The sequence below is a fragment of the Neophocaena asiaeorientalis genome, unplaced genomic scaffold, assembly GCF_003031525.2.
Source record: "Neophocaena asiaeorientalis asiaeorientalis breed wild unplaced genomic scaffold, Neophocaena_asiaeorientalis_V1.1 scaffold49, whole genome shotgun sequence".
In the NCBI taxonomy this organism is placed as follows: Eukaryota; Metazoa; Chordata; class Mammalia; order Artiodactyla; family Phocoenidae; genus Neophocaena; species Neophocaena asiaeorientalis.
In genome coordinates, this window is record NW_020172456.1 from 2251434 (window position 1) to 2266895 (window position 15462).

General features: G+C 52.2%; 1 protein-coding gene across 15 annotated transcripts in view; it reads right to left on the reverse strand.

Annotated features, from left to right (window-relative positions):
* Positions 1-15462, reverse strand: part of ADCK1 (aarF domain containing kinase 1) — a 151229-nt gene that overhangs the window by 39014 nt on the left and 96753 nt on the right. For 14 of the 15 annotated variants that reach the window (XR_003002239.1, XR_003002235.1, XR_003002234.1 and 11 more), the window contains 4 exons: positions 13102-13251; positions 11668-11865; positions 7345-7538; positions 2836-5859 (listed from right to left, as the gene is read on the reverse strand). Coding sequence is in view for 1 of the 15 variants with exons in the window: in XM_024737759.1 (XP_024593527.1) it covers positions 5688-5859; positions 7345-7538; positions 11668-11865; positions 13102-13251 (714 nt within the window). In the remaining 14 variants the exon portion in view is untranslated. Of the gene's footprint in view, positions 1-2581; positions 5860-7344; positions 7539-11667; positions 11866-13101; positions 13252-15462 lie in introns of those variants that run through there. The other variant, XM_024737759.1, reaches the window with a different exon arrangement.

Consider the following 15462-nt stretch of genomic DNA (forward strand, 5'->3'; position numbering starts at 1 on the left):
TCTCCATGTCTAGGGCTGCAAATACACCTGGAAAACAAAATTGCTAGTGCCAGGCCTATCTTTTGGTGGGAGGGGTTTGGTGCTCACGCTTCTGATATTACATCCATTTGTCACTACATTTGTGTGTTTGCTTAAAGAGTTAACGTGTGGCAAATGTAAACATTAAAATTACACAGCCATTTGTATTACCTTGTGTTGGTATAGCTGCATTTTGTAGTTTCCTGGGAGCCTTTTAATTTGGAAATAGCCAGGCCCCCCTTAATCTCAAAGAGGCTCTGCCTAACGCCCACCTGTGGAGAAGTTCATAAGCTGCGTTTCTTCCTTCTCCAGAAGATACCTGGAAGGTGTGTGAGCCTAACGCTGGGTCCCAGCCCTGGCTGGGGAGCTTGAAAGCACAAAATCAGTACATCCCCCCGTCCATATGATGTTTCCCGGGGTGTGGCACGATGAGGGGGTGTTCCTCCTTTGTGGTATTCTTCCTCAAATCCGTAATCCCATTCTCATCACAAGAAAACATCAGACAAACCAAACTTGAAAGATGATCTACAAGTACCTGGCCAGTGCCCTTCCAAAGTGTCAAGGTCATGAAAAACAAGGGACGTCTGAGGAGCCGTCCTAGAGCAGGGACAAAGGAGACGTGACAAATGAACGTAAAGTACGCCCTAGACTGGATCCTGGGACGTGGCGAGGACATTCGTGGGGAAATTGATGAAACTGGAATAGTTTAGTTGATGGTATTGTACTAATGTTAATTCTTATTGTTAATAAATGTTACCCTGGTTATGTAAGGTGCTAACATTAGGGAGAGCTAGGTGAACGCTATGTGGGTACCCTCTGGGTACTGTCTTTACAACCTACTGTAAATCTAAAGTTATTTCCAAATAAAAAGTTTTTTAAAATTGTTTTAAATGCCTGGCCCTCATTTAAACCAAGTTAATCAGAATCTTGGGCATTCAGAGCTCTCCTGGTGAACCCGATGTGCAGGTAGAGTTGAGAACTATAGACCAGAGATTTCAACCATGATTGTGTACATCAGAATTCCCTGGAGGGCTTATTAAAACAGACTGGTGGGTCCCACCCCCAGAGGTTCTGCTTCAGCAGATCTGGAGTGGGGTCTGAGATCTGCATTTCTAACCAGCTCCTGGGTTACGCTGATGCTGCCTGTCCCAGGACCACACCTTGAGAACCACTGATCAGAACCTTGCAGCTCAAAGCATCATCCTCAGACAAGCAGCATCAGCATCCCCTGGGAGCTGGTTAGAAATGCTGAATCTCAGGCCCCACGCAGACCCACTGAGGCAGAACCTGTGTTTTAACATTAGCCTAGGTTACTTATGTATACAGGGAAGTTTGGAAAGCACTGCTCAGGAAGGAGGGATGAGGAAATGGGAGCTGAAATGTCAGGGGTCAGGGGCTATTGACACCCATCACTTCACCACTTCACCAGCCTGGACTTCCCTTTACACAAGGGAAAGAGAAAAACAGGAAGAAACACCAGAGGCTCTTTGCTATTGTTAAGCCAAAGGCAGAACTGGGCAGAAAGAGTGCTTTCTGTCCCTTGCAGTGCTGGCCAGGGGCACGGTGACCTGGCTAAAAGAGGAGCTAGCCGATGACGGGGGCTGAGGCAGCCTCCGGAGAAGTCAAGTAAACCGGGCCAGGAGGCACTGGCTGTAGGAACATGGACATCACAGCCCAAGGTTTAATCTTTACTCTGCTGAGGGTCCCTCATCCTTCCTTTAGAAAAGGAGAGAGCAGCTTTGTAATAAGCTTTACTCCACAGGAGGGAAGGAGGGAGGGAGGAAGGAAAGGAGGTGAGAGCAGAGCCTTTCTGAACAAATGGATTTTTACCAAAATATTTGCAGACTTAAAGCTTAGGAGACGGGGCCTCCCCAGTCCCCCTTGGCCAGTTACAAACAGCAGTGGCACCAGGTCGCCGGGCATTCAAGGCCTCTCACCCCCGATCTAGCCCAGCAAACATCACCCCCAGCAGGCCAGGCTGCCAGGAACTCTCTGAGACCCTGTTCATCCTGTCTATTCAGATCTTGCCCCGTCACCAGTTCCCAGCTCAGACCCTAGCTCCGCCTGGCCACACCTTGAGACTGCTGAAGCCCCAGTGTCCCTCGGCAAGGCTCCATCCCACCCTTCTCACATTTGCTTACACTGAGGGTAATTCCAAACCTCCAAAGCACTGCCCCTGAGGATTTGTGCCGCGTGGAGCCACACTCATTTTCTGAGATGTCATCAGAAGTCCCTAGAGCCGTGAAGTGGTGGAGGACGGGGGCACCTAGCAGCCCATCATGCTGAGAGTGACCAGCCCTGATCCCGGGAGTGGGCTCAGAACACTGCGGAAATTAACCTGACAATCAAACAAGGCAGTGTTCCTAGCAGAGGGAGACTGGCATGTGTAGCTTCTTTTTAAATACACAGGTTTCAACTCCCTTGAAAATAGTGAAGCATTCTGAGAGTCTAAATATTTGCGTGTTTATTGAGCACTTACTACAAACCAGGACATCCGCACTTCCTATCAGCTGGGTGCATACTCGAGAAGCCAAATGGGCCATCGAGTTGGAATTCTCCTCAGGTGGATGAGAAGAGGGAAGGGGAACTATAGCCATGTTGCCCAAATCAAAGAAGCCAACACCTAAATTGAGTAAGGATCCAAGGGTTAAAAGAGAAGGTGCTCTTCAAAGTAAGCTGGTGCTGACTTCCTGACACATTGTAACTGCTGGGAGAAGAAAGCCGCAGGATTTTACTGGAAGCACCAAACCCAGATCAATGTATGGAAGTTCCACGGGACAGAAGGGAGCAGGGCAAAGGTCCCACATATAAACTCACGTGCACACTCTCTGAGCTGCAGAACAGAGATCTTGAGATGGATCCACCAGACATGGCTCCACCTGGCAGAGCAGAAGGCATAGACCAGTGGTCAGTCGATAAAGATGCACCTCAGGCCAAGTACACAGGATGAGGAGACACCAGAGTGATTGTTACATAGTGAAGAATCTGCCTGGTCTTTGTTGCTCTGTCTGCTCCTGGGAGACGACCTCTCAATCCTTGGACTTTCTTAGTGATGGGAATATCTTTGTTATTCATGGTGTGCCCCCTGGATCACACCTGAGCTTATGCTAAATGACTCAGGATGGGGTTGATAGCAGCCCCACCTTCTCCAGGGAGGGAAGGGGGGCTGGAGATTGTGTTCAGTCACGTGGTCAATGATTCAATCAATCGTGCTTATATAATGAAACCCTGATAAAAACTCTGGACACTGAAGCTCAACGAACACATTTCTGTGCCAAGAGGTTCCCTTCACAGCAAGAACCCAGAAGCTCTGCATTCGGGATCCTCCCAGACCTCACCCTGTGTGTCTCTTCATTTTGCCTGGTCACAAGGGTAGTGCTTTCCCGAGTTCTGTGAGTCATTCAGCAAATTATCAAATCTGAGGGGGCTGTGGGAACCCCCAAATTTGTAGTCAGTTGGTCAAAAGTGTAGATGGCCTAGGGACCCCCAAACCTGCAACTTGTGTCTGAAGTGAGAGCAGTCTTATGGGAACTATGCGCTTAAGGGAACAGAGTCTGTACTAGCTCTAGGTGGTCAGCATCACAATTGCACTGCAGTATCACAGTGGTCCAGGTCCATTCTGCCTTAGGCCCGAGGAACATGCAGGACTCGGTTTGCACTTCCAGAACTTTTTGTCTCCTTCACCCATCCACTCCCCCACTTCCACTGAAAACCCAACTTTCTCTGAAGTCAGGGTGTTAGAATCACAATTCAGGCACATATGACAGCTCACGGAGCAGGCGTAATCCATATCTCCAACACTGTGGAATAAAAAGCAAAGCATGGACCCTCATTCAGCAGCTGTGTGACTTCAAGCAAATTACTAAACTTCTCTGAGCCTCAGTTCCCAGCTCTGTGAGATGAGGCTAATGACCCCTTGCCCTCATAGAGCTGATGAGACAAGTCAATGATGTAACTTATTTACAAAGAACCTAGCATGTTCTCTCACACATGGAAGGCACTCAGTAAACACTGACCCCTCCTACTTTCCAACTGCTCTGTACCCCAAGCTCTCCCAGCCTCTCAGCTCTCTCTGGATAACTGTTCTGGCAACATGCTGATGTCTTAGATCCCAAGGCAGCAGGAAGCCAACCATTAAACCCAAAGTGAAAAGCGAGTAACCATTACCTTGAACAAAAAGGACATTTATATTTACTTCAGTGGCTATAAAAGACACCATAAAATGTAATATGCAGCGTCCATCCTCATGACTCATAACAGATCTTGCAAATTATTCTCTCAGGTCTCTGGGTGCATCCAACTGGTCACTAAGAACAATTAATTCTTTCAGGAAATAAAGGGATTGTGAATCATCTCTGGTCAGTGAAAAATCTGCTTCTTGTGTTATGAATAAAGAGAACAGAAAATGAGACTTAAATTTAGGGATTTTTCTGCCCTCATGAATGTAGTGAAGTAAGACTGGAGAGATTTAAACACAATTACTTTCTGTGAGCCTGGGTGCTTGGTGAGAGCTCGGACCTGCCATATCTGGGGTCTTGGGGATCTGGAGACCACACAAACACAGGGGTTTGCGGGCGTCCCCAAAACAGGACCAGATGATTGAGTGGGGGGAGGGGCAGGCTAGCAACAGGCAATAAGGTAGAAGTAGAGTCCAAACAGGCGACAAAGAGGTTTCAGAGTGGAAGCCCAGCCATGGTGACTGAACTTTAGACTACAGTCTCCAGGACTGGGGATATCAAATGATGAATCCAAGGGCTAAGTCAGAAGCCAACTGGTAGAACAAGGCAGGTGCCAGGTCACAGGGAATGAGGTGAGAAACCGGGGGAACCAAAGTCAGAGGTTTCAGCTGAGCCTCTGAGTTCCTGGCCTTAGGCTTCCTAACAACTCCAACCAAGGTCTCAGTCTTAGAAAGTGAGAGAAACATACAAGAATCAGAAAGCTGCCGTACAGTGGAAGGGTGGAAGGACTTCAGGGCCAAGAAGCCGAGCAGACCACAATGGCACACGGCATCCAGACCCACTCCTACCTAGTGGCCAAAGGGGATGCACTCCCAACCTGGAATAAAAATCCCACTGACCAAGCTCTGCTCTGCAACCCTGAAGGGGTTTTTATTGAATCACAGTACATAAAACACCAAAGGGGTCACCACGACAGCAGTGAACTCACAGCTGCAACAGAGCCTGGCTTGGGTGCCGAGCCACCTCGCTAAGGTCGGCACCTCTGGGGAGTGACAGAGCAAGGAGAGGAAACTGTTCTCCAGTTCAGAGACGACGCTCCCTTCCAGCGAAATCAAACTTCCTACAAGTTAAATGTGCCCTCAGTGGGATTCATGGTCCATCCTGATAACAGGAAGGGTTAATGGAAGAGGGGGGGCATCCAACCCAATGGCCCACATGGGGAGTGGGAAAGCAGACTGCCATGTCTTCTCCCTGGATACAGAGAGAAAGAAACCTATCACACGGCACAGCTTGGGGGTCCCAAGACAAGGGCTCCAAAGGAGAGGAATTTCAGAGGTGGAGCACAACGGTGCCATGGACAGAGACCGTGGGGCTCCAGGCCACCAGCTGGCAGAAACGGGGCAAGTGCGTAGAGACACGATGGAAGAGTGAGGAGTGAAAAGACCCCTTGGCCACCAAAAGGTCACACCGGGAAGGGAACAGTAAGTCCACTCAGTGTGGAGCAGGGAACAGCCAGCAGAGCAGGGCCAACACCCAGCTGGCCAGCCTCAGCCCCTTCACACGCAGAACGAGTTCATGAAGGTTGATCTGCCATAAGTTGAAGGCCTCACTGAAAGAGATCTGGGTCCTTCTGAAGAATGAATGGGTATTCTTCTTCTTGTGCCTGCAGGAGGGGCAGGAAGGAAGGAGAGAACAGGAGATAAAGAGGTAAGAAGTACTCAGTATCATTAGAACAATGGAGGATGGTGGCTTTGCCAACTCACCAGCCCCCTGCCCCAGTGGACAACTCCTGGTTACGGATCAGACCACGGCCCAGTCAGGGACCAGAGGAACTCAGCTATTCCAAAGGCATCTTCCAGGTAAGTGGGGTCAGCAAAAGCAGTTGTTTCACAGCGTATCAAAGGTCTAGTGAACCCAGTGGGTAGCACGTTCCAATGTTTCCCTTTTTCCAAAAGTATAGTTAATATTTATCAAATCAGAATCCCCCAAACCCAAATGTAAAAGCTTTCCCAAACTTTCTGAGGGTAAGAATCACTTGGAAACCTAATCAAGGTAGTCCTGGGAGGCTGGGGCCACTGTGGATTCAGCCCAGCTCATTCTCTTCTGCACCAACAAAAGGACATGATGAAAATTGGTGTTTATGATGACCACCTATTCCAGACTTGTTTCCTTTTTTTTTTTTTGGCTCTGCCGTGTGGCTTGCGGGATCTTAGTTCCCCGACAAGGGATTGAACCTGGGCCCCAGCAGTGAAAGCACCCAGTCCTAACCACTGGACTGCTCCAGGAACTCCCAAGACTTTGTTTCCTGAACCTCAGAGGAAGAATAAATCATGTTCGGCCCTTTCTGTATACAGTCTATTTTCCTGTAATCTAACTCAGTATTTGATAGTGGGTGCATGATGTATGTGGTCAACACTCCCTTCACCCATTTACCAGAATGACCCATTCACTGCCTAGAATGGATGGGCTCGGAGCTGACCACAGTCCAGGCCTGCCCTCTCAGGTGAGAACATTCAGCCAGAGCACAGGCCTTCCTGTGTATTTGCTACTGTCAGCTAGGAGAGCCTAGAACCCTCTTTCCTCTGTCACTAACCCCCTGAGGAAGCACCCTTCCCTTCCTCATCAACACCTCAAGGGTGCTGAGACATCTAAAAAGACCTGAAATTCCGAGATGGCCTGCTGGTGACACTCTCCTGAGTCACAGCCACACCTGCAGGGAAAAGAACACTGGCCTCACTGCCTGGCCAATGCTGGGGACACAGTCTCGGGACCAGCTAGAGATGGGATATGAACCCGGGCATCCCGATTCCAAGTCCGGGGGACGCTTGAATGGGACTGAGATTTTCCGAAGACACTGTAAACTTTACTAAGGGTAAGAATCACCTGCAAAGCTTGCCCAGGAGGGTGAGGTCCTAGAATCCACAATTTTAACAAGTAGAGGTGGCTCTCTGGACCACCTCAAAACACAGCCCCGAGGCATCAGCCAGGTCACTGGAGCTGTGTTCTGCCCCTAACTTCCTGCAGGGAGAGCTGGAGACTGGGGAGCTCAGGCACAGCCCTGGGGACTGGTGGGAAAAACTGGAGGTATGCAGACCCCTGGGGCTGGTCGGGGAGCTAGAGGGGAGGAGCGGCCAGAGCCCACACTCACGCGGCCAGTGCCTTGATGCAGCAACGTGACATGTTGAGGAAGGAGGTGGCGCTGGCGCGGGTGCCCAGGGCAGCCTCGATGCCCCGCAGCAGGTCGTTGGTCTTGAAGATGAGCAGCATCTGACGTGGCACGAGGTTGAGAAGGTGGCTGATCTGGGGGAGGTAGTTGGCCGCATTGTTGCGGATCTCTGAGTCCTGAAGCAGAGACAGGAGGACAAACAGACGGCTGGCATAGGAAGTGGGGCCCCGGGTGGCGGGCTGTCCGGGCAGCCTGTGACCTGAGGGGCTGCAAGGAAGCTCCGGGAGGGAGCGCCTAGCACAGCTGCCTCGGCAGCACTGGCAACCCTCCCTAGAGGGAAGCCTAGCCCAAGGGGCTTTGTATCCGGACAAACCTGGATGGGACATCTCACCCAACTTCTAGCCAAGCACCGAACGCGGTACAGGAGCAGAAGCACATCAGCAGGAACCAGGCCGCATTTCTGCTGCCTCTGCCATCCTAGCTCCCGGCAGCCAAGGTCACCCATACCCAGGCACCAAGCCCCCAAGCCCCCAAGCCCAGCCTGACTGGGGCAGGAAGTCTACCTCCCCACCAACCATTTGATGAGTCCAGCCTCTGAGCCCGGGGTCCACCCTTGTGTTATTTTCTAAGGCTTCTTCGCTGGCCACCAATTTCAGGCCAGGCCTGGAAGGAGCCTTGGAAGCTGGTGCTTCTGAGTCGTGTCCCCCATCTCTCCAGCCAAGCCCAGGCTGGTGCAGTTGAGAGGTCTGAGCTGCTGACCCCAAACCCAAACCCAAAGTCCTGCCCCATACCCTGCCTGGCCTTGTACCCCACCAGACCTGCCCACCGGGCCACCGCTTATCACTGTCCTCCATGCTGGAGCCAGCGTCAGCCCGCCCACTGCCCGAGGTCCTCCTGTCCCCAGAGCAGGATTCAGGGCCGCCCTTGCCCCATCCTGGTGGGTAAGTTTGGGGTCTGGCTTCCCAGCCTTCCCCGTCCCTGAGCTCTGCATGGTTCTGGGCAGATAACTGCCTCTAGCCAGAGTCCTGAGTATAGAGTGAGGCTCTGATCCCTTCTCAGTCTCCAGAGAAACAGTGATGGTGACAATGATGCCAACAGTCCACTCGTACGGCGCATCACTAAGTAAGCCGGGCGCTCTGACAATGCTTGCATGCGTTAACTCACCTAATCGCACGGCAACCCTAGTAGGCAAGCATATACCCCACGTGAGAGGAGGAAACTGAGGCACTGAGAAGTTAAGTAACCTCCCCAAGGTCCGCAGCTAGTAAGAGGTGAGTCAGAAGTCAGACCCAGGCCGTGCAGCTCCCAAGCCCACACCCTCACCACTACACTGCCTGTCATCTCACAGAGGACTGTGTGACCCAATGTCCTCCCCAAAAAACTGGGCATGTTAACACCGTCTGTGCCCACCTCCCAGCAGAACCCAGAGGGTCATCAGGGATAAGGTACGGGGAGGCGCGTGGGGCCTGTCAAAGTCACCCCAAGGGGCCCAGCAATGCTGCCAAGCGCTTCACCCCGCCCAGCCGCTTTCTGCAGCAGGAGCAGAGCTCTCGGCTCTTTCAGCAACACGCATGCGCCGCTGACAACTGAGCCGCTGTGAAACCTGAAATGTCCCCCAGGCAGGAGCTATCAGACTGGAACATCTCAACACGAGCCAGACACCAAGAGGCTGTCTGCCTCCCCGCCACCTCCCCGCACAGCTGCAGGTCGCCCTGCTTGCGGGGGCTAAGGGCAGATCAAGGCCCCGCTCACCAGACCCCCTCTCAGCCCAAACAGAAGCCCCTGTGTCCACCCAGGCTACCCCGAGAGGCTCTTTCTCAGAGCAGCACAGCCGTCAAGCTTGGAACCTGCTGGATGTCTACCCGCTTGCAAAAACAAAACTCTAACTTAGTTAATAAAACCAGATATCATTCACTGAGAACCTACTGTGTGCCACGCAATCTTGTCCGTCCCTGTGGCTTTAATACCATCTATACGCTGGAGACTCCCAAACTTATATGTCTCGAGGCTGGATCTCTGAGCACCAGGCTTAACTGCCCACGACACCTCTATCTGAACGCTCAGGAGAACTACTGACCCTCCCACCCCAAACATGTCCTTCCCCAAGTCTTCCTATGTCAGGAAGTGGTGCCCCCTCCACCCCATAACTCACCTCAAAAAGCTACGATGCAACTCTGACCCTTCCCTTTTCCTCCCCTCACGTCCAAGCCGACAGAAAGGCCTCTCACTCTTATGTCCAGAATGCACCTTAGCCCCACCTGCTTCTCTCCACCTCAATTAGCGTAGTCTGAGCCCCGTCATCTTTCCACCTGAAGTCCTGCCCCACTGCTCATCTTGCCCCACTCCAGAAAAATACTTAACATAGTGAGTCTGAGCACATGCTTCTCCTGCTCAAAACCTGTCAAAGGCTCTGCTTTGTTCTGAGAATGAATCTGAAATTCTCCCTGTGTGATGCTCTCCCAGCTCAGCCCTCCAAACGCTTCTCAGTCCACCACCCTCCTCACACACTCCAGACCACCCAACCCTGCCCCCTTAATGCATCGCGTGCCCTCTGCCTGGAGTGCTTTCTCCAAGCTCTTCCTGTGGCTGGTGCCTTTCTTGTCCTTCAAGCCTCAGCTTACATGTCAACTCCCCAGCAAGATCTCCTCTACAGCATCCCCCCCCCCACCCATCATCACAGCACCCTGCTTATTTCCCGCCCGCCACCCCCCCAGCACCTCTAACCTGCACTTATTCCATTTACCTGTTTATTCACTTGTTTACTGTCTGTCTTCCTCTACAAGTGCAAATTACATGGAAGTCCTGTCTGTCTGTTCGTCACTGGATCCACAGGCACCCAGTCCAGGGTCCAGCAAAAACAAATGTTTATTCAGTGAACAAATGTCAGAAACTATGAGGAGGCATTTTACATGTATTATCAGTAAAGCAGAGACTATCGTCCCTATCCAACAAACGGAGGAGATTGTTTTCCTTCTTCTGAGATGATGAGCTGAAAGCTGTGTAAGCCTGGGGTAACTGGTGGTCATCTTTTTTTTTTTTTTTTTTTTTGCGGTATGCTGGCCTCTCATTGTTGTAGCCTCTCCCATTGTGGAGCACAGGCTCTGGACATGCAGGCTCAGCGGCCATGGCTCACGGGCCCAGCCGCTCTGCAGCATGTGGGATCTTCCTGGACCGGGGCACGAACCCGTGTCCCCTGCATCGGCAGGTGGACTCTCAACCACTGCGCCACCAGGGAAGCCCCTGGTGGTCATCTCTGCCACCAAGTTTGCTGGGGAACGATGTCAACTTGGAGGAAGGCAGAGCCAAGAGATGGCAAGAGGCGGATGGTGGTTTGGTGACATTGCTTGGAGACTCTGGACCCAGCCATTCCTAAAGCCCCCACCACAAGGCAGCTCGCAAGGGAGGACTCTGAGGCTCAGAGAGGTGACTAGAACCATCCAAGGTCATGCCACCAGAAGCAGGCGCTGGAACCAGAGCCCAGGTCTTTCTACTGCACAAGCAGTAGAGCGTAAGCCCCTCCCCACATGGACACGGGCAAGTCTGCAAAGGTCTGCAAACTGACAGACTGGGAAGACAGAAGGCAATTCCATGAGGGATTAAGAAGCCTGGGAGGGAGCTCACCCTGAGCCAGGAAGAATGAGCTACCCGCTAAGCCCCTACTGGAGGGGCAGAGGTGAGTACAAGTACAGGGAGAAGGTGTTCCTAGGATCGGTCTCAGCCCAGACTCCCGATCCAATGGAGGAATGAGCTACAAACAAAAAGACCAAAAGAGCTGTTCCACTAAAAACTCCATAGGAATGAAGGGACAAGCAGCCCTTGAGTACGGCATGAGGATTGAAGCCCCCTGCCCAGGAGGGTGCCCTAGAGCAACCCCACGATGGGAGATGGTGCCCAGCAGGAGACAGCGGGTGGTGCCAGACTTATTCACCAGACAGTCCCTGGGGATTCCCAGAAGTCCTGGGGGAGAACTTGGTGGAAGCCTGAAATCTTATGACAGCAGGTTGTAGTGAAAGTCACAGAGCCTGGATTATACAGTTAATGTGACCTACTTATATTCCAGGTTGATAAGGCCAGGAGGGACACAGTGGGACGGCATCCCCTTTCCCTCCGTCCATCCAGGCACACTCTTTCTCCCTCCCTCCCTCCTCCTCAACCAGTACCTCTCTAATTCTGCCCCCTACTCCATCCCCACAGCCCACCAGTATAGAACCCCAGACCCTGGGTTGGCAGGGCTCCAAAGGCCATGCCTGGCCCTGCCCCTTGCATCCGGGACAGGGCAGGACCAGGGTGGCGGGGGGCACCCACCTCAGTGGCAGTGACTGGAGTTTGGCCAATGCCCCTGTTGACTGAGTCCCACGACCGGGCTGTCAGCATGCAGGTGAACAAGGGGTAGAGGTCCCCGGCTCCCAGGCGCTGGCTGTACTTCTTCACGCTCTTCATGTCGGTCCAGATCAGCGACTGCCAGAGGTGGCAGTAATCCAGGCGGAACTCTTCCGTGAGCACCTACAGCGGGGGCAGCATGGCAGGACCTGGGCCCCCTCTCCCCATGCAAGACCTAGTCCCTGGCTGGTGTGACCACTGCAAAGGGGAGTGGAGGGAAACCGTGGTTCCTGCACAACGTCTGCTCCTCTCCCACAGTCAGCCATCCTTGAAGGTCCAAGCACAAAGCCACTATTTGGCCAGCCTTGGTCCTGAGTGGCAGAGGCTACCAACAGCCCACCAAAATCTATATTCCCCTCTTCTTCCCAAGTACAGTCTAAGATCCCCGGCTTCCTCCTAGTTAGATGTAGCCCTCTGCCTGAACTCTGACCAATGGAATGTGGCAGAAGCTCCACTTGCAGGCCTGGTCCATGAAAACTTTCCCATGCATGCTCCTCTGAGCCCTTACCCCTGCTGCTGTGGGTGGCGAGACCCCCAAGGAGACCTGGGAGCAACAGCCTCGGGCAGCACCTGCTTTCAGGCTCCTCCACGCACCCCAGACTGGTGTGTGAGCAGGCAATTAGACATCTGTTGTGTTTGGGCCATCATTCACTTGGGGGCTGTGTCTAACTTAAACTAACATGCCCAACACCCCTGAGCCTTTCAAAGGAAGCCCAGATTTGGGGATGTGGGATCAGGGCTCTGAGGCGTGAAGCAGGAGACCACCAGGGAAACCTCCCCAGGACCACCTGCCTCATGGAATCAAGCCAGGCCCTGGGTCCTGGGATTGACACTGAACTTGTCAACTTCCAGGCAGGAACACGTGGCTCGCTGGAACCCGCTCTGTGTCCCAAGTTCCAGAGGACAGTCGGGACCATCCAACCCCTATCAGTTCCCTGCGCCCTTTCCCATGACATATGACCTCCTCACTGGGGCTGAGTTACCCTTCCCCATGAAGTCCAGCTCATGTAAGGGCAGCTCACCTCCCAGGGTCTGGCTGGCCTGGGCTTCCCTGGGAAAAAGGTTTTTTTTGCAGCTGAGAAAGCCCATTCACACATCCAGGCACAATCTCATCTACCCCTGACAGCTGCCTCTAAAGGAGGTGTTATCACTCTCACTCTATTAGGAGCAAGCTGAGGCTCGGAGAGCTTGGAGAGCCCCTATGACCTTGACTTCCACAAAATAACAGCTCTAGGGGTAGGGCTGGGCCCTCTTCAGCTACCTTGCTATCTGCTTCCCATTTCTGTGGCCAACAGGGGAGTTCAGCGGGCTCTGAGCCCAGGCAGGACCAGACCCTGCGGGGGGAAAGGGCTCTCCTACCTGGTAAAGCCCATGGTCCAACAGGACGATCTCCACCTTTCCTGTGCCAGGGCACTTCCGCACCAGCACATTGCCTGGGTGAGGGTCACAGTGCACGAAGCCGTTGACAAAGATCATCTCACTGTACATCTTGCCCAGGTGGCGCGAGATCTGAAAGAGAAGGGAGGCGGGTGGGAGTTGCACCTCATTACCACGTGCCTCAGAGATTTCTCCTCTGGCCCCTCAATCTGGCCACTCTCAAGAGGAAGGCCTGAGCAGTCACGGTGGAAGGGATGGCTTGAGATTGCACCGTTCTTGATAGAAGCTCAACGCTCATCCAGCTTTTCCTAACTTCAGCTGCACATGAGATTCAGCTGGAACTCAGAAATGTTAGGGGTGGTACCCAGGCATCAGTATTATTTTTAAGTGCCCAAGGGGATTTTAATGGATGGCAAGGTAGGAGAACCACTGCTTCTAGGTTTTCTGAAGGCTGTAACACCCACTTCCCACACCTGCCCCTCCAATCTTCCCTGGTTTTTCTCTTCTCTCAGTCCCTCTTCCTTGTTTCCCCCAAAGCTGAATATGAGTTGGAAAGCTGGGTGGGGGTAGGGATCACTCTACCTGCCCCTTCTCCAAAGAACAAGGCCAGAGGGCTGAGGACCAGGGCTAGGTGACCCCCACCACCCTCTAGGGCTGCCTCAGCGGCTCCAGGCCAGTCCCAGGAGTACCCAGAATCACAAGCCCTTCTCCCCTCTCCCTTCAGCCCCCTCTCCCTACTCCCCTCCCTGCCACAGCCCAATGCTAATCTGATTTATGATGTCTGCACAGAAGAAATGACACTGGAGAGGCCATTTAAATCATCCTGTCACTGCTGCTCTCCCTGCCGAGGCAGCCTCCTTATCTCTACTCCCTTTTCATTAAAGCTAAAAGCCTCTTCCCAGCTAGGGAACAGCTGCTGAACAGAGCCAGACCCGGACCCACAGATGGTCTGCTGATGGGTTTCCACAGGACAAAGAGATGCTTAACCCAGGAAGCTGACGCCCTAGGACACACACTGCCCTTGGCATCCCTCAGCCTCGGCTGGACCCCATGGTCACTAACAAACATATCCCAGCTAGAGGAGAGGAGCTGGGGCCCGTGGGATGCGGAACATAGGATTAGGGTCTTAAGATAAAGACTCCTTTCCTTGGTTTACAAAGTCCTGTACAACCAGGCCCAGCCTCCCTCCCTGGTCTCATCTTGTACCACACTGACATTCCAGCCATATTTGCTCTCTTCCTCTTCTCTGATAATCTCTGTGCCTTCCTACCTCAGGGCCTTTGCACATGACATTCCAGGAACATTGCTTCATCTCCCCTTCACCTGGTTCACTCCTCTCTTCCTTCCCACCCCAACTGAGCATCACCTCCCTGGGGAAGCCTTCCCTGACCTCCTAGACTAAATGATGTTCTCCTGCCATACACCCTCACACTTTTCTATCACTAGCACACTCTTTGTATTATTATTTGATTAACAATCATCTAGCCCGCTATCATAAGCTCCTATATGATGGCAGGAACTGGCTCTATTTTGTTAAACAGCTTCATTGAGGTCTAAGTTACATATCATAGACTGGTTCTATTATTCATCCCCTTGCCTGTAACAGGCCAAACATGTGAGTATAGGACTCTGCCTTCAACATGAGTGAGACCCTTGTCTCTCCATGTTTTTCTGGGATGCTGAGGTTCCGGCCTCTGATGCTTATCCGAACCCCATTAGTCTCCTCTGAATCCCAATCAATGATAACTGGCCTCCAATTAAATCATCAAGGATAAGTCTACTTTAGTAACAGTAGTGGTCATCCTTATTAAAAGCCCTAAAAGTAAGTACAATCATGATCCCCATTTTGCAGATTAGGAACCGAGACTCGTCGAGGTTTAATGTACCCAGAGCTACCTGGATGGAAAGAGGTGGAGACAGAATTCAAACCAGGTGTGACCCACAGCCTTCCAGTAAGCCCTATTCTATACCGGCTCACGCCAACTTCTGCACTTCTCAATTGAACTTTGTGACCTTAAAGAAGTTAGTCATACTCTCAACTTCAGCAAAATGGAAATAATAATAGTGCCACTCTCACGGGCTACTGTCAGGTAAATGAGAGTGTCATGGTGCTTGGGACCTAGGTGCCCCTGATTCCTCATAACACTCCTGGGAGGGCGGCAGACTAGGTTTCATTGTCCCTTTTTAAGAAATGACGAAATCAGGGTTAAAGAGGCTATCTAAAGTCCTGACACTTAGACTGTCGCCCTGTGCCCTGCTACCACACGCTCCTGACATTTTTCTTGCGGGAAAGGAATGCCCATTACTCAGTGCCTGTGGGCATCAGGAACAGAACTTTACCCC